Source organism: Oncorhynchus keta, chromosome 24, assembly GCF_023373465.1.
Source record: "Oncorhynchus keta strain PuntledgeMale-10-30-2019 chromosome 24, Oket_V2, whole genome shotgun sequence".
In the NCBI taxonomy this organism is placed as follows: Eukaryota; Metazoa; Chordata; class Actinopteri; order Salmoniformes; family Salmonidae; genus Oncorhynchus; species Oncorhynchus keta.
The window spans coordinates 16331671-16357003 of record NC_068444.1 but is presented as its reverse complement, the minus strand read 5'-3'; the positions used below and the strand labels follow the sequence as shown (position 1 = coordinate 16357003).

Here is a 25333-nt window from a genome sequence, read left to right as displayed (position 1 = left end):
CTCATGAAAACACAAGATTATTGTTATCTATGTATTGTGATTGTTATCTATTTATTGATTATTGTTATCTATTTGTTATCTATGCTATTTGTAAGAGTGAATTATTTTGTACTAAGAAGCTCCACATGCAGTCTACCTGCAGTGTATTTAATTGTTTTAAGGGATTGGGTTTCTCTTGACCCAAACCTACCACAATCCATCCCAAACAGACTACATCCAGTCAACATGACAGTCATTCTTGTGTTGCCAGAAACACTTTGATCAGGCAATGTATTGAAATGATCTCATCGTAGTGAGAAGCTGCCTCTTCAGATTCAGCAAGGGAAGTGTGGAATACTAAATTAGGTTTAAACGTTGCACTCCAAATCAGTGAGCCAATCAGAGTCACAGAGAATCCCTGAGTGAGGACATCTCTTATACCATGTACATAAGTGTAGCTGGAGCTAACTGAAAATATTTGGAATACAGCAATCAGCCACAGTCTTTAGGGCGGAAGGCAGCCTAGCGGTTAGAGTGTTGGACCAGTAACCAAAAGCTTTCTGGTTTGAATACCCGAGCCGAAAAGATGAAAAATCTGTTGATGTCCCCTTGAGCAAAGCCACTTAACCCTTATTTGCTCCAAGGGTTCTTCTGTATTACTATGGCTGACCCTGTAAAACAACACATTTCATTGTACCTAACTGGTGTGTGACAATATAGCATATAATATACTGTATATTTAAAATCTCCCCTGGTGCCTTTGAAGAAGACAAGAAGACACAGTCTTTCATCACCCATGCCTGGAGAGAAATAGAAATAATCTGAGCGGGGCCTTTATTTAATTCATTATATTAACCTAGCTAATAGAGTCCTTTAGTCATTTAAAAATAACCGAAAGAATCTGAGTGGGACCTTTATTTCATTAATTTGTTTAACTTAGCTAATAGAGTAATTTCGAAATAACTGAAAGAATCTGAGCAGGGCCTTTATTTAATTCATTCTATTAACCTAGCTAACAGAATAATTTAGAAATAACTGGGGCAAAATGATTTGAAGTATTAATGCTGCATTGAATTTATACTAATATTTGAGAAATATGAAAACTATTTATTTGAAATCGTGCCTTAAACTAAAAACATTTCCTGGGGTCATTTCAAACATAAATAATACTTACACTTATCTGACATGGATGTCAAATAATTAAATGATCAGATATCTCAGAGCACTTAGTTTCTTTACCAGTCTAGACTCAGTCAGACAGTGTGAGCCCCCGGGCTAAATGCCTACGTGGGGTGTGTAATTGCAGTAGTAGGTCAATTGGCAATAGACCACTATTCCCTTATTCAAAGTTTTGCAGAGATGGTTCCTTGGAGTCATACGGCGTTGACTAAATTAACTCTCATCTGGGGAGGCCAAATGTTTTTTTATCAGCCTGGGGAGGACAAATGTATTTTATGTGTGTTTTTTTGTTATTTTTTTATATTCAGTTTAGTGCAACACATCGACTGACAAGGACACTCGGACTGCTATTTCAGTTAAATCACCCTCATCTGCAAATCATTGGCTCGCCTTATTTCCATGTTACTAAGCTAACATGTTTATTTCCTGAAGAGCAGCTTGCTTTGTGTTTGGACTGTCTGCCTATCAACAATGATGCTGCTTGTTTGTACTTTCAGACATCTATTTCTAATGAATCATCACGCTACCAGGCAAACACACATCTATTCTATTTTATCTCATCTATTATGAGATAAAGACAGGAAATGAGGTTTGTGTTTGTGCCTGTGCCATTGGTTGTAGTGAATCTTCTGAAGTATTTGCTTTCTGCCGCGGTTGGATATTTTGTTTGGACTAAAACAATAGTATGCTTATCATTTACAAAAAAAATCGAAATGGTTAAACAGAAACATGAATGTTGACTGAAAAATCTATGATACTAATAAACTGACTGAGATAAAGACAGAAATTGTTTTCTTTTAAAATAAAAAGATAGCAGTGTACATGACAAAAACATAATTATTACCATCATCGTGTGTCTTGTCAATCCAACCGTTCCTATGAATACAAAAATTATCTTTGAATGCATGTGTAAAATTCAAAGCATGTTATCTTGACTTCTTCAGAATTTAATGTTCAAACCTAGAACAGTGAATCAGACAAGATTTACATTTTCGTCCACAAAGCCACTGTGTCTACAAAGCCACTCACCTTTTCGTCAGCATCTCAGAGATCGTTTATGGTAGTGTATTCAAAACATGATACAAACCACCTACATCTATCCTGTCACGGACGTCGTAAGAAGGGGACCAAGGTGCAGCGTGGTGAGCGTATATTTTCCTTTTTATTAAAAATGGTGCCAACAAAACAACAAAGAGAAATAAACAACCGTGAAGCTTGCAGGGCATTAGTGCCACAAACAAAGTTAACTACCCACACTGAAGGAGGGAAAAAGGATTACCTAAGTATGATTCCCAATCAGAGACAACGATAGACAGCTGTCCCTGATTGAGAACCATACCGGGCCAAAACATAGAAATAAAGAAACACAGAAAACAAAATATAGAATGCCCATCACACCCTGACCTAACCAAATAGAAAAATAAAACGTCTCTCTAAGGTCAGGGCGTGACAGTACCCCCCCCCCCCACCTATAGGGGAGGGTCTGGGTGGGCAACTATCCACAGTGGCGGCTCAGGTGCAGGACGTAGACCCCGCTCCACCTCTGACTCACCCCACTTTGGTAGCGCCTCTGGTATGGGGACCCTCACCGCCGACCCCGGACTGGGGACCCTCTCTGCGGGCCCTGGACTGGAGGCCGTCGTTGGAGGCTTCGTGCCATGGATCATCACTGGAGGCTTCGTGCCATGGATCATCATTGGAGGCTTCGTGCCATGGATCATCACTGGAGGCTTCGTGCCATGGATCATCACTGGAGGTTTCGTGTCATGGATCATCAGTGGCCTGGAAAGCAAATGGAGAGGTGGGCTGGATAGCAGTGGGCACAGTGTGCATAAATCAGATGCCCTCAAAAGATACTCTGACAGCTTCTGCTCCTGCTTTCCAATGAATACCCTGTTTCCACTACTGTAGCCTACATGAGGAAGCTCTCTCAACCCCTTCTCCAGTAGCTTCTTTCTCGCTTTGCAGAATCTGTACAGCATTACATGACATATGCCATACAACTTTGCAACCGATCTGATTGATTTCCCCTGCTCTGCTACATCATTTGATGCTCTTTTCAAAGTGTGAAGAGGTACTCCCTGTCTGTCTTTCTTTTCAAACTGTTCAAATGTTCAAACTTTAGCATTGCTAACTTGAATCAAATATCCCTACACAGACTTGTTAGAAACCTGATATAAGTTTGGTGAATGGAACTACAAAGCAGTTGATGCCATCACAAAAACATATTTGGTCAAAATAATTACTTTCTTACTTCAAAAAAAGTTTACCATAGGGACTTGCTTTTAAACATGAGGGTTCAGGACTAAACTGAGCATGTGCACAGTGAATCCGGTAATTCTACCTCTCTCCTGATTAGAGGAATTGCAAGTGTTACAACTATCCCACGTTACAACCATCCCCAGTCTCCCTTATGCACAATATATCATAATGTGAACGAAATGCCTCTGGTAGTTAGTTCCCCAATTCTGAACCTGAAAGGGGTCAGGGAGGACAAAATATGATCTTGTATTTTTCAGCTATAATCTGGAAGTGGGTGTAGTATTAATTTAGGCCATGTAAGGTATGTATTTTGTCATTAACTATGCATTTCTTCACCTGAAGCTGCATCACTGGTAAGTCTCCCTGGAAAATCCAAGCCCTGTTGTGATGTTGTTCCTATCTGTGACTGGCAGGCTGTCTGGGTCTGACTCATGCCCAGACATGTGTCTTGTCATCCTCAACTCCGATGTAAGCACAATGAAGCTCTGGGATGCCACTCCTTCTTACAAACTGTGTGTGATTATGCTTAAGAAACAATGTGTGTAGCCCTTCTGCAATATATAGGTAAGGGATAAACACAGACGGTCTGTAAATCATCTGGAAATATTGAAGGATGTGGTAAGGACGACCGGCAAGGCCCATTTTAAATAAAATCAAAATATACTAATAGTCTCTCCTTACGTTCATAAAATAATATTAATATTATTTCTTTAATGAGTTGGACGGGATATACTCCAAACACCCAAACAGGCCCTCATCATTCGCTGGAGAAAGAAACTAAGATTTTGCGGAAAGAGATCGGGGTATTTTATGAGAATCAGGCAAAGAGTGGCTAATCTGCCTTTGCCATTTGTACTGTTAGCTAACGTTCAATTGCTGGAAAATAAATGGGAACGTACTGAAAGCACGTATATCCTACCAACGGGACATTAAAAACGGTAATATCTTATGTTTCACCGAGTCGTGGCTGAACGACGACATTAATAACATACAGCTGGCAGGTTATACACCCTATCGGTAGGATGGAACAGCAGCCTCTTGTAAGACACGGGGTGGGGGCCAATGTATATTTGTAAACAACAGCTGGTGCACAATATCTAAGGAAGTCTCAAGGTTTTGCTCGCCTGAAGTAGAGTATCTAATGATAATCTGTAAATCACATTGTCTACCTAGAGAGTTTTCATCTGTATTTTTCGGAGCTGTCTACATACCACCACAGACCGATGCTGGCCCTAAAACTGCACTCAATGAGCTGTATACCACCATAATAAAACAGGAAACTGCTCATCCAGAGATGGCGCTCCTAGTGGCTGGGGACTTTAATGCAGGGAAACTTAAATCAGTTCTACCTCATTTCTATCAGCATGTTAAATGTGCAACCAAAGGGAACACAAAAATCTAGGCCACCTTTACTCCACACACAGAGATAAGTACAAAGCTCTCCCTCACTCTCCATTTGGCAAATCTGACCATAATTCTATCCTCCTGATTCCTGCTTACAAGCAAAAATTAAAGCAGGAAGCACCAGTGACTCGGTCTATAAAAAAGTGGTCAGATAAAGCAGATGCTAAACTACAGGACTGTTTTGTTGGCACAGACTGGAATATGTTCCGGGATTCTTCCGATGGTATTGAGGAGTACACCACATCAGTCACTGGCTTCATCAATAAGTGCATCGATGACGTCATCCCCACAGTGACTATACGTGCATACCTCAACCAGAAGCCATGGATTACAGGCAATATTCATACTGAGCGAAAGGGTAGAGCTGACACTTTCAAGGAGCAGGATTCTAACCCGTAAGCTTATAAGTAATCTCGCTATGCCCTCCGACGAACCATCAAACAGGCAAAGCGTCAATACAGGAATAAGATCAAATCGTACTACACCGGCTCCGACGCTCGTCGGATGTGGCAGGGTTGGAAAACTATTACAGACTACAAAGGAATTCACAGCCGAGAGCTGCCCAATGACACGAGCCAACCAGACAAGCTAAATACATTTTTGCTAAATAACTTATATGCTCACTTTAATGCAAGCAACACTGAAACATGCATGAGAGCATCAGCTGTTGTGGACGAATGTGTGATCACACTCTCCGCAGCCGATGTGAGTAAGACCTTTAAACAGGTCAATATTCACAAGGCCGCAGGGCCAGACTGATTACCAGGACGTGTTCTCCAAGCACGTGCTAACCTGCCAAAATGACTACCGACCCGTAGCACTCACGTCAGTAGCCATGAAATGCTTTGAAAGGCTGGTCATGGCTCACATTAACATCCTTATCCCAAAAACCCGTGGCCCACTCCAATTTGCATACCACCTCAACAGATCCACAGATGATGCAATCTCTATTACACTACACACTGCCCTTTCACACCTGGACAAAAGGAACACCTATGTGAGAATGCTTTTCATTGACTACATCTCAGTGTTCAACACCATAGTGCCCTCAAAGCTCATCACTAAGCGAAGGACCCTGGGACTAAACACCTCCCTCTGCAACTGGATCATGGACATCCTGACGGGCCGTCCTCAGGTGGTAAGGGTAGGTAACAACACATCCGCCGCACTGATCCTCAACACGGGGACTCCTCAGGGGTGCATGCTCAGTCCCCTCCTGTACTCCCTGTTCACTCATGACTGCACGGCCAGGCCAGACTCCAACACCATCATTAAGTTAAGACACAACAGTGGTAGGCCTGATCACAGACAGCGATGAGACAGCCTATAGGAAGGAGGTCAGAGACCATGACCGTGTGGTGCAAGGACAACAACCTCTCCCTCAACATGATCAAGACAAAGGAGATGATTGTGGACTACAGAAAAAGGAGGACGCCACTATTCTCATTGATGGGGCTGTAGTGGAGCAGGTTGAGAGCTTCAAGTTCCTTGGCGTCCACATCACCAACAAACTAACATGGTTCAAGCACACCAAGACCATCATGAGGAGGGCACGACAAAACCTATTCCCCCTCAGGAGACTGAAAAGATTTGGCATGGGTCCTCAGATCCTCAAAATGTTTTACAGCGGCACCACCGAGAGAGCATCCTGACGAGTTACGTCACAGCCTGGTATGGTAACTGCTCGGCCTCCGACCGCAAGGCACTACAGAGGATGGTGCGTACGGCCCAGTACATCACTGGGGCCAAGCTGCCTGCCATCCAGGACCTCTATAACAGGTGGTGTCTGAGGAATGCCCTAAAATTGTTTAAAGACTCCAGCCACCCTAGTCATAGACTGTTCTCTCTGCTACCGCACGGCAAGCGGTACCGGAGTGCCAAGTCTAGGTCCAAGAGACTTCTAAACAGCTTCTACCCGCTAAGTCATAAGACTCCTGCACATCTAATCAAATGAATACCCAGACTATTTGCATTGCCACCACCTCTTCTACGCTGCTGCTGCTCTCTGTTATTATCTATGCATAGTCACTTTAATAACTCTACCTACATGTACATATTACCTGAATTACTTCGACACCGGTGCCGCTGCACATTGACTCTGTACCCCTACCCCCTGTATATAGCCCTACTATTGTTATTGACTGCTGCTCTTTAATTATTTGTTATTCTTCTCTCTTACATTTTTTAGGAAATATATTAAAACTGCATTGTTGGTTAAGGGCTTGAAAGTAAGCTTTTCACTGTATGGTCTACACCTGTTGTATTCGGCCCATGTGACAAATAAAATTGGATTTGATTTGAATTTAATTGAAGCATGGTGGCGTTTGCATCATGCTGTGGGGATGTTTTTCAGCGACAGGGACTGGGAGACTAGTCATGATCGAGGGAAAGATGAACGGAGGAAAGTACAGAAAGATCCTTGATGAAAACCTGCTCTAGAGCGCTCAAGGACCTCAGACTGAGGCGAAGGTTCACCTTCCAACAGGACAACAACCCTAAGCACACAGCCAAGACAATGTCAAGAGTGGCTTCGGGACAAGTCTCTGAATGTCCTTGAGTGGCCCAGCCAGAGCCCGGACTTGAACCCGATCGAACATCTCTATGAATAGCTGTGCAGCAACGCTCCCTATCCAACCTGACAGAGCTTGAGAGGATCTGCAGAGAAGAATGGGAGAAACTCCCCAAATACAAGTGTGCCAAGCTTGTAGCGTCATACCCAAGAAGACTTGAGGCTGTAATAGTTGCCAAAGGAGCTTTAACAAAGTACAGAGTAAATGGTCTGAATACTTATGTAACTGTGATATTTTTAAAAAATGTTTTCAAACACATTCACAAAAATGTCTAAAAAAATATGTTTTTGCTTTGTCATTGTGTTGTTGTGTGTAGATTGATACATTTTAGAATAAGGCTGTAACGTAACAAAATGTGGAAAAAGTCAAGAGGTCTGAATATTTTCCGAATGCACTGTATAATCAGTGTGTATCTGATTGGATGTTGAAGAGAAATAAAAAGATGAATTTGAGGCTGAAAGAACTGACGTCAAAGAGTATTACATTGACTAAAGAGTCCAGACTTAAAACAATTGGCAGCCTATTCAGAGGGGATGTGCTCAGGGTTCCCATACACAGTCTAATCATTTCAGTTTCTATCCTTCTGCATCAGACGAGGTTAATGAATTGTTAGTGACCTATAGCTCTTCTCCAGAGGGATGCTTTGAGTTAAGGTAATTTAGTTATTTTGAGCACAATTATGCTGTGTTCATGACATCTCATCAATTCATAAATATGAGCATTTGGGAAAAATCCACTTAAACCCCCCTCCATCTTGTAATTACTAGTGGGAAACGTGTCTATCATCCCTGTGCTCCGACTTCTCCCACATTGTGAACTCCGACATCACATACTAAGGATATTAACTTGATAACAGCATTTTCAGCAGAAAATATGTTACATACAAAATACAAATATACAAACAAAAAATACAAAAATAGCATTCATAAAAACCAATCTATTCCTATGGTTTTTCAACACTATACTGTAACTTATTTACGAGCATGATAGCTGTACTTTTCGTTAATGGCTGATGCAACTTGCTCGCCATTAGCCAATCGACGTTCTCAACGAGTTCACATTCTCTGACTTCTCACGTTAAACTTGGTTACAGACCATTTAGCTAGGCCTAGGACCCCTAGACTTAGCGTGAGCAGCAATATCATTAGGCTAGCTAGATGGTTTCGTAATATATGAGGGCTCATCCAGGATGCTCCAGATTGATACAATGTATATGTTTTTAGTTTTATATGTACAATTAAACACAAAAACGACATTTTAACTGTCATAGTTAGTGTTGACAATACCCCCCCAAAAACAGGATGTTCCAAATTTGACCTATGAACATCAATAGCTGCAGCAGGTGTAATAAGCTGAGTTTGCTGTAAAACTTTGGTGCACATTTCTATATTAGAAATGTCAGTACGTGCCAAGTTGGATGTAGAAATTCCTTTATTCAGATGTTTTAATTACACAACCAAAAGGTAATGCTTAAGGCCTTTACTTTGTGCAGTTTTCAGAGACTGAATAGCTCAACTGATGGCAACCGACTCACACATGGTACAGGATGACTTTTAATTCCCATTCAAAGCAAAGTAAAAATATATATATATATATATTTATGACTCATTGACAGTCAATGCTATTGTCACAAAATGAAAATGTGCATCAGAGTTGTATCTTTCTTTAGAATTTGTTGGGCTGTTTCTAGCCTAAAGCACAAATGTCTCAATTCGTCAACAGCATCAGTTCGTTCGGGGGGCATGGACTCTACGTGTCAAAAGTGTTCCACAGGGATGCTGGCCCATGTTGACTCCAATGCTTCCCACAGTTGTGTCAAGTTGGCTGGATGTCCTTTGGGTGGTGGACAATTATTGATACACATGCACATTCTTGAAACTGTTGAGTGTGAAAAACCCAACAGCGTTGCAGTTCTTGACACAAACCAGTGCACCTGGCTCCTAGTATCATACCCCGTTCAAAAGCACTTACATTTTTTGTCAAGCCTATTTGCCCTCTGAATGACAGACATACACAATCCATGTCTCTACTGTCTCAAGGCCTAAAAATCCTTCTTTAACCTGTCTCCTCCCCTTCAACTACACTTATTGGAGTGGCTTTAACAAGTGACATCAATAAGGGATCATAGCTTTCACCTGGATTCACCTGATCTATGTCATGGAAAGAGCAGGTGTTCTTAATGTTTTGGATACTCGATGTACAATAGATATACAATCAACATACGCTGGTTGACTTGAGTGACGATGTATGTGATACCATTTCTATAAATAATATTTTTCTCCTTCAACAAATATTAAGAAGCTGAATTAGCATTTGACATACAGTATTAGAACTAGCGATACCCAGTAGATTCAGAAAGTAAACAGCATAATGGATCAGTTTCGGTAACTACTAAGAGTGTTCAAGCACTCAACCACTCCTCTGTTTTGGTGCCAAGGCTACCACGTTGGGAACAGTGTGAAGTGAACCCATGCACAAGCACAGATACTGCGTGTGAAGTCTTGCATTTCACTCATCTCAATATCTGAGTTGCTGTTTGTGGCAACGTCATTCCGCTGAGTCTGCCTTTAACATGTGCAATTGTAGCTGTCCATCATTTTGAATATAGCAGTCCAAACTAAAAGATTGTTTTTAATCATATCAACACCACATTTCTTAAATATTCAAACGGATGTTGACAACTCTGTTGGATTTCTTCAATGTCTGTTCAGTGGTTCTCTATAGTAGAATGCTAATTTTTGAGGCCTATTGACGTTAAAGAAAATTGCTGAATAGATCGGAGAGCCTCTTGATAAGCCTTTAGAGCAGGGTTCCCCAACCAATGGCCCACAGGTGATTTTATTTGACCCCCCCGTAAAAAGTGTTTTATAAAAAGTGTTTTATTGTAGGACATATGACTGTAAAAACACCATCAAATAATCTCCAGGTGATTTTAATTTTGGAAATATATCCCAAAGTATTCCCACGCATAATAGAGAGATACACTATTTATGCAAAAGTAGCAGAATCGGCTATTTCAGACACACCCGTTGCTGAAAGGTGTATAAAATTGAGCACACAGCCATGCAATCTCCATAGACAAACATTGGCAATAGAATGGGACTTACTGAAGAGCTGTGACTTTCAATGTGGCACCGTCATAGGATGCTACCTTTTCAAGAAGTCAGTTCTTCAAATTTCTTCCCTGTTAGAGCTGCCCTAGTCAACTGTAAGTGCTGTTATTGTGAACTGGAAACGTCTAGGAGCAACAACGGCTCAGTCGCGAAGTGGTAGGCCACACAAGCTCACAGAGCAGGACCACAGAGTGCTGAATCGCTTAACGCGTAAATATCTGTCCTCAATTGCAACACTCACTACCGAGTTCCAAGCTGCCTCTGGAAGCAACGTCAGATCATGAACTGTTAGTTGGGACCTTCATGAAATCGGTTTCAATGGCCGAGCAACAGCACACAAGCATAAGATCACTATGCGCAATTCCAAGCGTCGGCTGGAGTGGTGTAAAGCTCGCTGCCATGGGACTCAGGAGAAGTGGAAACGCGTTCTCTGGAGTGATGAATCATGCTTCATCATCTGGTCGTCCAACAGACAAATCTCGATTTGGCAGATGCCAGGAAAATACTACCTGCCCCAATGCATAGTGCCAACTGTAAAGTTTGGTGGAACAGGAACAATGGTCTGGGGCTGTTTTTCATGGTTTGGGCTAAGTCCCTTAGTTCCAATGAAGGGAAATCTTAACGCTACAGCATACAATGACATTCTGTGCTTCCAACTTTGTGGCAACAGTTTGGGGAAATGTCACACCCTGATCTGTTTCACCTGTCTTTGTGATTGTCTCCACCACCCTCCAAGTGTCGCCCATCTTCCTCATTATCCCCTGTGTATTTATACCTGTGTTCTCTGTTTGTCCGTTGCCAGTTCGTCTTGTTTGTCAAGTCAACCAATGTTTTTGCTTTTCCCCAGTCTCTCTTTTCTCGTTCTCCCTGGTTTTTGACCCTTGCCTGTCCTGACCCTGTACCCGCCCACCTGACCACTCTACCTGCCCGACCCTGAGCCTGCGTGCCGTCCTGTACCTTTGCCCCACCTCTGCATTTCCGACCTCTTCCTGACCTGACCCTGCCTGCCATCCTGTACCTTTGCCCCTGTTGCTGTAATAAACATTGTTACTTTGACATGGTCTGCATCTGGGCCTTACCTTGATACCTGATAGGGAAGGCCCTTTCCTGTTTCAGCATGACAATTCCCCCGTGCACAAGGCGAGGTCCATACAGAAAGGGTTAGTGAGGTCGGGCCCAAAATCAGTGCCCGACCTCACTAATGCCCTTGTGGCTGAATGGAAGCAGGTCCCCACAGCAATGTTCCAACATCTAGTGGAAAGCCTTCCTATAAGAGTGGAGGCTGATATAGGGGACCAACTCCATATTAATGCCCATGATTTTGGAATGAGATGTTCGCCCAGCAGGTGTCCACATACTTTTTGACATGTAGTGTAGTTGAAATAGCATACAAATGTAACCAAGGTTTTAAATTATTATATTTTTGTCAAATATTATATCTGTTTGTGCTTCTTGCAGTGAATTGGCAGTCTACAAACTATTTGTTATAATTTTTGGCACCCCGACCATCCACTCAAGAAAAAAAATGGCCAGTGGCTGAATCTAGTTGATGATCCCTGCTTTAGAGATTGAAATTCTCTGTGGATGTGCGCAGTTTCGTTCGGGCATATTGACGGAAAAAATACAAGAGGAAAAAGTATATTTAACATGCATGGTGTAATCAGAACTAAATATAGTAGCAACTATGGTCGCCACTGTAATTAACTTGATCTATGCTTCTTGCCTGGAGAAATGTGTCCACTGTTATGTAATTAAAACTTTAATTTACTATAATTTAGTTAATTGTATGTAGTGCATAGTATTGACAACTCTGAAGTTGAAATGGGTAGAGAGATGCTGACAAGTAGAATAACATATACAATTTGTCAAAATGGGAAATGTTTCAATTAGTTGTGTTCTGAGTCAGTACAAAGAAATCACAGGGACACACAGGTACAACACCAACACGGCATAGATGTACTTGCATTATGTATAATGAAATGTTTATTCGCATGTATTAAAAAGGTCAGTAATCAAACAAACTTTTTGAAAAGATGACAAAATGTTTTATTCAATGTTGGAACAAACTAATTTATCCCAAAATACAAGTCAGAATGATTAAGTAATTATATCAATCACTTCAAAAAGGATTCTCTTTCATCCCAGTGGAGCATGAAGTTTCACAATCTCCAGAAAAATGGTGCATTCCATAAATGTTTATACAATAGCAAAAGCAGTTGAATGTATTGCATGCGGTCACACATAATGATCAGGAGCCCTCTTTGTCAATACTACAGGGAATGACTCTCTGTAACACTTTATTTGAAAGGTCCGTAATAAACCATTAATAAGGCATTTATAAACTATTTATAATGCGATTACAAACAGTACTCACCATTTATTAATCATTAACCCACATTCATAAATGGTAGCAAATATCCTGTGTTGTGCGCTTATTATTTTACCAGGTACTGCTGGAATGTCTACCAATGGCATGCCCATGTTATTGTGAGAAATTACACTGGTCACTCAAAATATTTATAAGGTATATGTAAAGCTTAAATAGCACTCACTTCAGATTAGGGGCTGCAAAAAGACTTAATACCTAATGATTAGTAAAAGGTTTATAAATGTGGGAGTAATGATTAATAAATGGTTAACACACTTCATAAATGCCTTATAAATGTTTTAAGTGGTTTATTACACTTAAAATAAAGTGTTGCCTTAATCTCTACCCCGTTCTGTTTTGTCATCCATTTATGTCACAAACAATTAAATGTGTGTCTCAAAGGCTTCCATCTTTACCTTGGTAAGGTTGAAAGAGGTCGCACCACCTTGCCGGGATCCATCTTTTGCAGGGTTAGCTTTCGGCTCCTCAGATTCAGTAATCAGCAGTGAGGAGATTATGATGTTGTCTTCCTCTTCTGTTGTTGAGTTATTCTCACTGTTCCTCTCTGTGTTCAAGGCCAGGTTGCCAGAGCTTATGCTGCCATCTGCCCCCATCTTTCCCAAAAGTGTGTTATCAAGCTACAGACAAAAAATATGATGTTACTGTTGAAAAAGAGATGTCAGTGTCTGTGCCAATGAGAAAATAATTATGAGCTGTGAATTCAGTTACTCTGCACAACTACTGACAATGTTATAATTGATTAGTAACATTCTTGTTACGTTTTAAGTCTGCAGTTGAATGTGTTCCGAATTTTTATCCTCACAACCAGCATCTTAGGACACTGCAATGTGTGGTGGTATGTACTGTCACAGACCATTTTAGTCATTGATTGGACAGAGCACCAATTCCCCTGTTCTCACAGACCCACATCCATTGCAAATGGAAAAGCATTCACAGAAAATAAGCAAGGACTTCCAGAATTGCAGTTTTGTTAGCTAAATTGTTTTTAGACGTTATATAACCATTTCCTCTATTAACTCCAATCTGGGGTGAGAGCTACTGAAACACTTGTTACAGAGGACTGAAAAATACTTCTGTATTTTTTAAACCTCATGTTTTGAACTTGACATGTCAATGTATGGTCCATCTGGGCATTTCATTGAATCCTTATAAGATTGACATGATATACATATTTGATGTTGTAAAACATTTTTGGGACCTCTCTTGGCTTGAGTGCTATTTTCAAAACTACTGGCTAAAACGTATGCCCCATCCCGCCCCCGTTCCCTCCCTGTCCCGCCCCCCTGGAAGGCTCTTTCCCCAGAGCGAAACAGCCGGATCACGTTCTGCGCATGTGTTACTTAAACTTAACTTTATGCACAGCTTAACTTCATTGCATAGCTGCTGATCACCCTCCCCTCACTTTACATTTCTCACTTTATCCAACGTGAATGATAATTCTTCACATTTTGCCAGTGATACATCCATTCAGCATCTGCATGCCAACCATTTAATCTCAATCAGTTTAATTGGAATATGCATTAAGATCTTCTTGAATTATGTACAGGGTCGTTTTGTGAGCAAATTCGGAGCCAAAAGTTCCCGTGCCGTGTAGGTGGTAGGCTATGAGCCAGAGTTTGACTAAAACAACATCCCTGTCAATTGAAGTGATCAGTCTACCGCACATAGGTGACAATGTTTGTGGGCCATAAATTTGATTTTATTAAAGGTAAACAGAGAAAGGTTGCTTATAGTTACAACAGTTTGTACAACAGACAAAGACATCCGGTCATGTGCAGGGGGAGCATGGGTGCACTGGGACAAGAATTCGGCCCTGTCATTTTATCCACACAAACCCACAGCACTGTGCGTGCCACCAACTCACTGTGACCAAATCATGATTTCATGACCAAATGTTACGTTTTAAGTGAGATGACAATGTAGAATGAGCTCTTTCTACATTCATAGGCAACCTTTCCGTTTTTTTAAGATCCATGATCTTGGCTGGCTACCTGATGACAGTCAGAGCAGGTCTCTTTACTGATGCCGCGTTTTACTTTGAATTTGAGCATGCATGACCTCAGCTCAGCCTATCAGAAAACTGGGCCGGCCCATGTTTGTACGGGGGTCGGCCGTTGCCTACTGATCAGCCAAAACATTTCCTGAAAACCGCTGTCGTGGCAGATTCCGAATTTTTTAGGTAAGATTTATAAATGTATTTTATCTTTATTTAACTAGGCAAGTCAGTTAATAACAAATTCTTATTTTCATTGACGGCCTAGGCATAGTGGGTTAACTAGGGGCAGAACGTCAGATTTGTACCTTGTCAGCTCGGGGATATGAACTTGCATCCTTCTGGTTACTAGTCCAACGCTCTAACCACTAGGCTACCCTGATGTTTTATGAATTTTCATAAGCATGCTTATGTGGGAAAGTTACTTGGGCCCAGAGAGGGGAGAGTTCGGGTTAGTCTTATCTGTGAATGTGTCTGTAAACTATTCCTAAACCATATGAGGGGATGGTGTGATTAATGGGGAACCAGTTAGGTTGGCTCCACAATGTCTGTGTGCCAGTCACGTCTCTCTGTAAGCTTGTCCAGGAGGGGGTGTATTTGATATATGCCATTGGATGAGGTAATGTTTTTGGTTCTAAGTGGTACCAAGGACGAGATAAGAACTTAGTTTAGGAGACCGAAATGAACGATAAATTATAGCCAATGCTGTCTGGCTATGTGTGTCTTTGCTATAAAGGATCTCAATTGCCAATATGTAAGCACTCTCAGAGAATTCATTTCTGACACTGAATTGATCTGAGAGTCAAACAGGGTTGTGATGAAGCTCATATAATTAAAGATGGACTTTATGATAACTCTGACTTGTGTGTGGTTTGCTCTCTCATGATTTGGTAATACAGGAAATTTCCACGACACCACTCAAGGTGGTGAAGTTAGGCAACATCACCTCCTCGACACTGATCCTCAATATGGGGACTCCATTAGGGTGCGTGCTCAGTCCGCTCCTCTACTCCCTGTATACCACGTCTGAATGGTATACACTGACGACACGACAGTAGTAGGCCTGATTACCAACAACGTCGAGACAGACTCCAGGGAGGAGGTAGGCACTCTGACGGTGTGGTGCCAAGAAAACAACCTCTCCCTCAATGTCAGCAAAGCAAAAAAGCTGATTATGGACTTCAGGAGGAACCAGGCAGAGTACGCCCCATCTCAATCAATGGGATCGCCGTGGGGTCGGTCAAAAAGTTCAAGTTCCTCGGCGTACACATCTTGGAGGAGCTGAAATGGTCAAACCAAATTGTCATCATGGTGAAGAATGTACGAGAGCAACTCTTTAACCTCAGGAGGCTATAGAAATTGGGTCTGTCCCCGAGGGCCCTCACAGTGTTCTACAGGAGCACCATTGAGAGCATACTGTTGGGCTGCATCACAGCCTGGTACAGCAACTCCGGGCTGTACCAGGCACTACAGAGGGTGGTACTCTCAGCCAATCGCACCATTGGGTGCACACTGCCCTCCGTACAGGACACCTAAAACACCAGGTGTCGCAGGAAGGCCAATAAGATCATCAAGGACCTCAGCTACCTGAGCCATGGCCTGTTCTCCCCACTTCAATCACACAGGAGCATCATGGCTAAAACTAACAGACTGGCCAATAGCTTCTACCCCCAGAAACATCAGGCTGCTGAATAGCTCCAAACCCCCCTGTGCACTGTTGGAGTGCAGAGCTTCAGAATTTCACTGTACACTGCAACTACATCTGCGACCCTATGCATATGACTAAATAAAAATCTAATCCCAAACATTATTGATTTGTATAATAGAGAAATTGCGTAAAAATATTTGCCAGATGGCCAATCCGCCACTGAGGGGAAGTGAGAACAGGAAAGAGGGAGCAGCAACTACCTACATTTTCTGCATCAAATAGAGAATCCCTCACATGTGCAGAACGTTTGGTTGTTTAGCTATGGGGAAGAGATGTCAAGAGAATTCGGCCAAGCAGCCACTCCGTAAAAGTAAACAAAAACATCTGTAATGCATCTTTAAGTGAGGGAAGAAGCACTTCCAACTTTCATGATGCTATATCCTAGAAACAGTAGGTGACTTCAGGAAGCAAACATCAGATGAAAAAAGGAAGTAATGGCAATGCAAAGTCAATGGGGAAAAGGCCGAAGGCCATTTGTTAAAGTATTAAATAAGGTGTCTGCTAAGTGTCTGTTCAAGTCTGTCTCTGTGAAATAGTCTATTAATTGAGGTGCAAGAAAAGTAACCCAAACATCCTTGGTCCTGAGCATACAGCTGGAGAAAGGAGCAATTACTGGACAAAGCACTGACATTAGCAATGCCATTAGCATTGAATTAGTATAATGATTTTAATATATTCAGTAGTGCATTCTAAATACAAGGCTATTATGTCATAATAATACAAACCATTCAAAAAATATCCGACTCCCCACTATGATTGCAGAATGGGTTATTTAATGCAGCGTCTCAACATAGTCTCAATAGATATTATATGTTACCTTTTTGGACATCAGCGCCTCATTCTCATGGATTGTCACAAACGGGTGAGTAGACTTTCAGTTTTGGCATCCAGAGTAGAACCACGGACCAAGAACAGAACAACAAGATAAAGAACAAATCATGAATAAGGGGTTCATTCAAATTGAATCTCGAAATATTCAAACACAGTACTCTCTTCATTGTTACCCAACAGAAATAACTATAATGGTCACAAAGGAAAAAGTAACAAGGTACTCTCAAATATGAAAAACATGCTCCATGAGTATGTTGGAAACACCTGTCTGTGACCTATAAATTGGATCCATACCCTTGTTTGCAGCTTGAGTCATACTTGTATTGTCACTGCTGATGTTTCTGCCTTGGGGTGACTAAGACAGTGGACACTACGCAAACTAGAACACCACTGCGAATTGGTGAATTCTTAAGAGCACAAATACCCTTCAAGAGACGTTCGCTGAATCAAAACATTGGCCTCCAGTTGACTATTCTGTTTACCGGTGCCTGTACTGACAGTGGATAATTACCTTAAGAATAGTTCATGTACCTGCAGATTGACTGTAACGGTTTAGTGCTCACTGGTGTAATGAATACGTCGCTATTTTGCCGCATGATGTATAAAACAAGATTTATTCAATAAATTAAAACAAAGGCGTGCCACAAATAACAATGAACACAACCCATGACAAAAACGGATCTCACTGTGACTGGTGTATAATAAAGACCAAATATATTACCAGACCCAGTGGGCAAAATGTGGAAAACAATACTTGAATTGATATCAAACGTGAAAAACCGACTTTTTGTATTTGCATCACTCTGCCTGCTACTTGATCCAAAGAGACTCACAAATTGTATTTTGTGACAAATGGGAAAACTGTGTGTGTGCCATGGAATACTCAAACCCAACTAAACAAAGGGGAGAAAAAATTGTAATGAACGTCAAAACCACAAGTGACTACCTTGAAATGTCAAATCAGAGTGTCATGTCCTGACCTGAGAGAGCCTTTTTATGTCTCTATTTTGGTTTGGTCAGGGTGTGATTTGGGTGGGCATTCTATGTTCTGTATTCTATGTTCTTTAGTTCTATGTTTTGGCCGGGTATGGTTCTCAATCAGGGACAGCTGTCTACAATTGTCTCTGATTGGGAATCATACTTAGGCAGCCTTTTCCCCTTTGTTATTTGTGGGAAGTTGACTTTGTTAGGGGCACTATAGCCCGTGTAAGCTTCACGGTTGTTTCTTAATTTCTTGTTTTGTTGGCGTCATTTTATAAATAAAGAAAATGTACGCTCACCACGCTGGACTTTGGTCCACTTATTCCAGCCAGGAAGACGGTCGTGACACAGAGGAGAGACTTTTGTGACAGAACCCTCTCAATGTCTATATACAGTACCTTCATAAAGTATTCAGACCCCTTAACTTTTTCTCAATTTGGTTACATTACCTCCAATCTACCCACAATACCCCATAATGACAAAGTGAAAACAGGTTTTATTAAAAATAAAAAACAGAAATACCTATTTATATAAGAATTCAGACCCTTTGCTATGAGACTCAACATTGAGCTCAGGTGCATCCTGTTTCCATTGATCATCCTTCAGATGTTTCTACAACTATATTGGAGTCCACCTGTGGTACATTCAATTGATTGGACATGATTTGGAAAGGCATACACCTGTGTATATAAGGTCCCACAGTTGACAGTGCATGTCAGAGAAGAAAACCAAGCCATGAGGTCGAAAGAATTGTCCGTAGAGTTACAAGACAGGATTGTGTCAGGCACAGATCTGGGGAAGGGTAGCAAAACATTTCTGCAACATTGAAGGTCCCCAAGAACATGTTGGCCTCCATCATTCTTAAATGGAAGAAGTTTGGAACGACCAAGACTCGTTATAGAGCTGTCCTCCAGGCCAAACTGAGCAACTGGGGAGAAGGGCCATGGTCAGGAAGGTGACCAAGAACCCGATGGTCACTCTGACAGAGCTCAAGACTTCATCTGTGGAGATGGGAGAACTTTCCAGAAAGACAACCATCTCTGCAGCACTCCACCAATTAGGCCTTTATGGTAGTGGCCAGATGGAAGACAATCATAAGTAAAAGGCACACGACAGCCCGCTTTGAGTTGGTCAAAAGGCACCTAAAGTCTCTCAGACGATGAAAAACAAGATTATCTGGTCTGATGGAACCTGAATGCCTGAATGCCAAGCGTCACGTCTGGAGGTAGCCTGGCACCATCCCTACAGTGAAGCATGGTGGTGGCAGCATCATGTTGTGGGACTGGGAGACTAGTCAGGATCGAGGTAAAGATGAATGGAGCAAAGTACAGAGAGATCCTTTATGAAAACCTGCTCCAGAGCACTCAGGTCCTCAGACTGGGGGCGAAGGTTCACCTTCCAACAGCACAACGACCCTAAGATCACAGCCAAGACAATGCCGGAGTCGCTTCGGAACAATTCTCTTAATGTCCTTGAGTGGCCCAGCCAGAGCTCGGATTTGAACCTGGTCTAACATCTCTGAAGTGACCTGAAAATAGCAGTGCGGCAAAGCACCCCATCCAACCTAACAGAGCTAGAGAGTATCTGATGAGAATATTAGATGTGTGTGTATTAGGTAGTTGTTGGGGAACTGTTAGATTACTTGTTAGATGCTACTGCACTGTCGGGAACCAGAAGCACAAGCATTTCGCTAGACTTGCATTAACATCTGCTGACCATGTGTATGTGACATATACAATAAGATTTGATTTGAAGCATGGGAGAAACTCCCCAATTACAGGTGTACCAAGCTTGTAGCGTCATACCCAAGAAGACTGTGCTTCAACAAAGTACTGAGTAAAGGGTCTCAAAACTTATGTAAATGTTTCAGTGTTTTTATTTTTGCTTTGTCATTATTGGTTATTTTGTGTAGATTGATAACAATTTAATCCATTTTAGAATAAGGCTGTAACCTAACAAAATGTGGAAAAGGTCAAGGGGTCTGAATACTTTCCGAAGGCACTGTATATGAACTCCATACTACGTTTCATGTTTTGTGTTAGACTGCATTCTCTGAAATGATCCAGTCTGTTTAGACTTTGTTTGCAGTTGGCATTTCTTGATGACTTCTACAGTGTTGCTTTGTGTCCGAGCCTCCCACATTGACATTTCAAAACCATCCCTGATGTTTTCATAGAGACAAAATATACTTGTAAGTGCTCACTGTCATGACATCTCCCTCTGATATTGTGATTGTTTTCGCACTGTCTGGAGGCTGGAAAGATTTGGCATGTGTCCCCAGATCCTCAAAAGGTTTTACAGCTGCACCATCGAGAGTATCCTGACGGGTTACATCACCGCCTGGTATGGCAACTGCTCAGCTTCCAACCGCAAGGCACTACAGAGGGTAGTTCGTACAGCCCAGTACATCACTGGGGCCAAGCTTCCTGCCATCCAGGACCTCTATGTCACAGAAAGGCCCTAAAAATTGTCAAAGACTCCAGCCACCCTAGTCATAGACTGTTCGCTATGCTACCGCACGGCAAGAGGTACCGGAGCGCCAAGTCTAGGTCCAAGAGGCTTCTAAACAGATTCTACCCCTAAGCCATAAGACTCCTGAAAAGCTAATCAAATGGCTACACAGACTATTTGCATTGCCCCCAGACTATTTGCATTGCCCCCCCCCACCCCCACCCCACGCTGCCCTTACTCTCTGTTATTATCTATGCATAGCCACTTTAATAACTCTACCTACATGTACATAATTACCTTAATTACCTCGACACCAGTGCCCCCCGCACATTGACACATTGACACTGAACCGGTACACCCTGCATATAGCCCCACTATTGTTATTTACTGCTGCTCTTTAATTATTTGTTGTTCTTCTCTCTAACTTTTTTATGGATTTTCTTAAAACTGCATTGTTGGTTAAGGGCTTGTAAGTAAGCATTTCACTGTAAGGTCTACTACACCTGTTGTAATAACATTTGATTTGATTTGATTATGTGGGTTTTCATGCTGACTTTGATACCACATTACTCAGATCGAAACAAATATCTGCATCAGACATTTTAGTCAGCTTTATAAAATAGTTGGTTCTATTAGTTTTAACATGATCATTTTAGGTATACATGGCAGGAAGACCTAGTTGTACTTGTGACTTCCTATATATATATTCACAGCTCATAAATAAGAAATTAAATAATTACTCTTAATTGCTAAAAACTATAAAGTATGGTCCTTCCTGCATTTATACACTCTAACCTTGTGTTCTGACTTCCATCTTGTTGCTACGCTACCATTTAATGTGAAAAAAAGTGTAAAATAAGGCCATGTTATATGTTAACCTTAACTACGTGTTGAGTGTTTGAAAGCTTTTAGTGCGTTGAATTAGATGGAGATGGGATGGGAGAAGAGATTGGACACACTGGGGATTAGAAATTGAATGTGAGAGAGTGGCTCTGACAGAAGGTCTCAAGGTAACAACAGTGGGTACTGAACATTGGGGGATCAAAATGAAGGAATACAAAGTTATTAAGATGGACTGATGCAGACTCTGGTTACTTTATTAGTTCTGGTAAACAGCTGACAAGTGTTCCAAAACCTTCTTCATGTATGTGCCAAAATGACTGAAGAAGAGATGATGTATACAATTGGTTATGTCATACCAGTAGTTGGTTTTCTTTGTATTGCTCAGTTGGCAATCATTCATAGTAAACCGGAAGTATACCGGCCAAACATATACGTGTGGTTGTCCCCATGCGTAAGCATGAAGGAAAGCCGTGAGGCAAGTGTAAAATTGCTTTTGCCTAGCTACTGCACCCACTTAAGGTCCGGTTTCTGAAGCAATCATCTGTAATTATGGCACTGCCCCGGTTTCAAGTGGTTTGTCTGCCAGCTGCCTACGATTGAGTACATTACAGATGTAAGATCTTAATTTGAGCCAGTTCGCTACAGCAGGAAAATAATCCTGCAGCAATAGGAAATATGAATTGTTATGTGGATTATAGCTAATTGTAAAAAAAAGGGTAGGGGTTGATACCTTTTCCGTTAGGGCAAATCAAGTCTGCAATTTTAAAGTGGAAATTGCAAACTTTATAAGCCTTTTTAATGCTGGACTGCACTAAAAGTGTTGATTTCTTAGCAAAAAAAAGAGTTTGGTCCCTATCTCCGTTCACTCACTTCTCTGGTGATAAATCTCTATCCTAATCGTTTGGTTTTATCCCTCTTATAACTTTTATACAAGCTATTTAATAGACTGGCACCAACCAAGTTGTCCTGATGACTTAATGAAAAGCTCTCCATTACAAGAGGATGGTTTGACTGGATATGGTTTGATTTGAAGCTGGATAAAGCTCAAACGTTGTACCATAATGATGCCTGTTGTGATGTGAATAACTGCTGTGTTGGGAGTTGAGCCAAGAAAGTTTGAGATTCTATAATTTCCCCAAGCAGATACCTATCGTCTCACAGCAGATCTACAAAGTGTCACCCAAAGGGAGTACTATACATAATTAGACATGAAACAGAACGTTTCCTGACTTTGTTGTCAGTAAGTCTTGACTGGATTAAAGGTTGTGAATAAAGGACATAAATCCATCCATCTTTGATTGGCATTAATGTGGGTCTAATCCTGAATGCATCCTAGCCGGTGTCAATTACACAAGTTACCACCGGCTAAATCCATGACATTAAAATGCCTATTTACTCTGTTCCGTCTGACTGCGCAATCCAATATCTCATTAGCCCAGCCAGGCAATTTATGAACTTGATCTCCATTATAAAAAGCATATAGACATTACGTCACAGTTCTTGTAGACTAACATTAAGTTTTCAGCAGCGGAGATTTATATAAATATTACTGTCTGTCTCTCCGACATTTTCCACATTTTTTCAATATTCAAATTCGATCTCCAGCTGTCCCATAGTATGAACGTGTCGGAAGTCGGGATGAGACAGACAGGTAGGCAACTTTTCTCCATCATTTTTATGTTTATGTATATATTCAAAGAACTGTCGATAGAAAACAAGTCAAATGAAACAAAGCACAGCTAGTTTTCCAGCTTCAGTTTTGAAGTGATTTTGTTAGCTGTGTTGTTGGCTAGCTCTTGAACAACAGTGTCCTGATGAGAGAGGACATTTCCTATGCCAGGTGAAATCTGCATCATTAGCTCATTGTTATGGATGTATACAAATAAATGCCACTAGAAAACAAATTAAACCAATGCAGCTACTTCGTTTTTATTCTGGCTGCACTGTTTGATGTGACTGTAAGTTAGCCATAGTTGGCTAGCTAGCAAGCAAGAGATAAGAATGTTGCCAGCCAATATGGCAATGGAACATTTTGAACAAACGACTGGGTCGTGTCAATAGATACAGAACAAAAAGACTGAACGACTGGGTCGCGTCTTTAACAATCGAACCGATAGAACAAACAACCAGCCGGCTTGGATAGCAACCCTAGATTTGTGTTGGGGCAATATCTTGTGGAAGGATGAAATAGTATGAATAAATTCATCAAAATAACGTTTTTAATGAAAATATGTAAATCATTATTTGAATATTTTGATAACCCATTGTATAAAAGTGATAATGCCCTCGAAGCCGGTGTTTGGACCTTGAAGCCGGTGTTTGGACTTTGTCTCAAGCCTAACAACCTCCGTGTCAATATCCTCCAAACACCGGCTTCTCTGGCATTATCACTTACAGTAAATATACTCATATGAAGAGTTTATATCCCAAACGCTACATCCCTACATTTTTCACATTTTTGTTTTTTCATCAGAAATGGTTGCTTATGGGTTATGGGTGTGTAAAATATACCTATCCTCTGATTTTTTATTTATAGATTCTGGATGTGTAAGAAAAATTGCACAACCAAGTATCCATTGTTTAGCTCGAATTGAATGTTGGTACTCAGTATATTTGACGGTGATGTGTGGTTCTCACCTAGCTATCTTAAGATGCACTTACTGTAAGTCGCTCTGGGTTGACCCATGTATTTATCCCTGTGTACACTCACAAGACTCTACACACTCATGCACACTGATACTCCAACACACGCACACGCACATGCACACACACACACACACACACACACACACTGAATTTGCATCCACACACATAACATGCAAACATTTATACTGACAGGGGTGGGAAAACTTTTTGGCTTGAGGGCCACATTGGGATTTTGATATTCAATAGAGGGCCGCATATTTTGGGGGACCAATTGTTTGTTAAAATCAATTTGCGAGGGCCTCCCGAGTGGCGCAGTGGTCTAAGGCCCTGCATTGCAGTGCCTGAGGTGTCCCTACAGACCCGGGTTTTATCCCAGGCTGTGTCACAACTGGCCGTGAATGGGAGACTCATGAGGTGGCGCACAATTGGCCCAGCTTTGTCTGGGTTAGGAGAGGGTTTGGCAGGCCGGGATTTCCTTGTCCCATCGCGCTCTAGCGACTCCTGTGGCGGGCCAGGGGCATGCGCTTACACTGTCGCCAGGTGTTCAGTGTTTCCTCTGACACATTGGTGAGGCTGGCTTCTGGGTTAAGCGTGCATTGTGTCAAGAAGCAATGCAGCTTGGCTGGGTTGTATTTCGAAGGATGTACGGCTCTCGACCTTTGCGTCTCCCGAGTCCGTATGGGAGTTGCAGCGATGGGACAAGACTGTAACTACCAATTATATATCATGAAATTGGGGAGAAAAATGTGGTAAAAAGTAAAAAAATGTCTCGTGAGCCGGATTGCAGTGCCCGGCGGGCCGTAATTTCCCCTCCTTAGACAAGCACACATACAATCATATACAGTTGAAGTCGGAAGTTTACATTTACTTAGGTTGGAGTCATTAAAACTCGATTTTCAAACACTCCACAAATTTCTTGTTAACAAACTATAGTTTTGGCAAGTAGGTTAGGACATCTACTTTGTGCATGAGTCATTTTTCCAA

General features: G+C 41.5%; 1 protein-coding gene across 7 annotated transcripts in view; it reads right to left on the bottom strand.

The window, feature by feature from the left end:
* Positions 1 to 12464: 12464 nt before the first annotated feature.
* Positions 12465 to 25333, bottom strand: part of mlip (muscular LMNA-interacting protein) — a 46624-nt gene continuing 33755 nt past the window's right edge. For 4 of the 7 annotated variants that reach the window (XM_035800991.2, XM_035800992.2, XM_035800989.2 and 1 more), the window contains 2 exons: positions 17415 to 17468; positions 12465 to 13513 (listed from right to left, as the gene is read on the bottom strand). In XM_035800991.2, the coding sequence (XP_035656884.1) occupies positions 13259 to 13513; positions 17415 to 17468 (309 nt within the window). In that variant the 3' untranslated portion in view covers positions 12465 to 13258. Of the gene's footprint in view, positions 13514 to 14171; positions 16171 to 17414; positions 17469 to 25333 lie in introns of those variants that run through there. The other 3 variants (XR_008078177.1, XM_052477873.1, XR_004829557.2) reach the window with 2 other exon arrangements.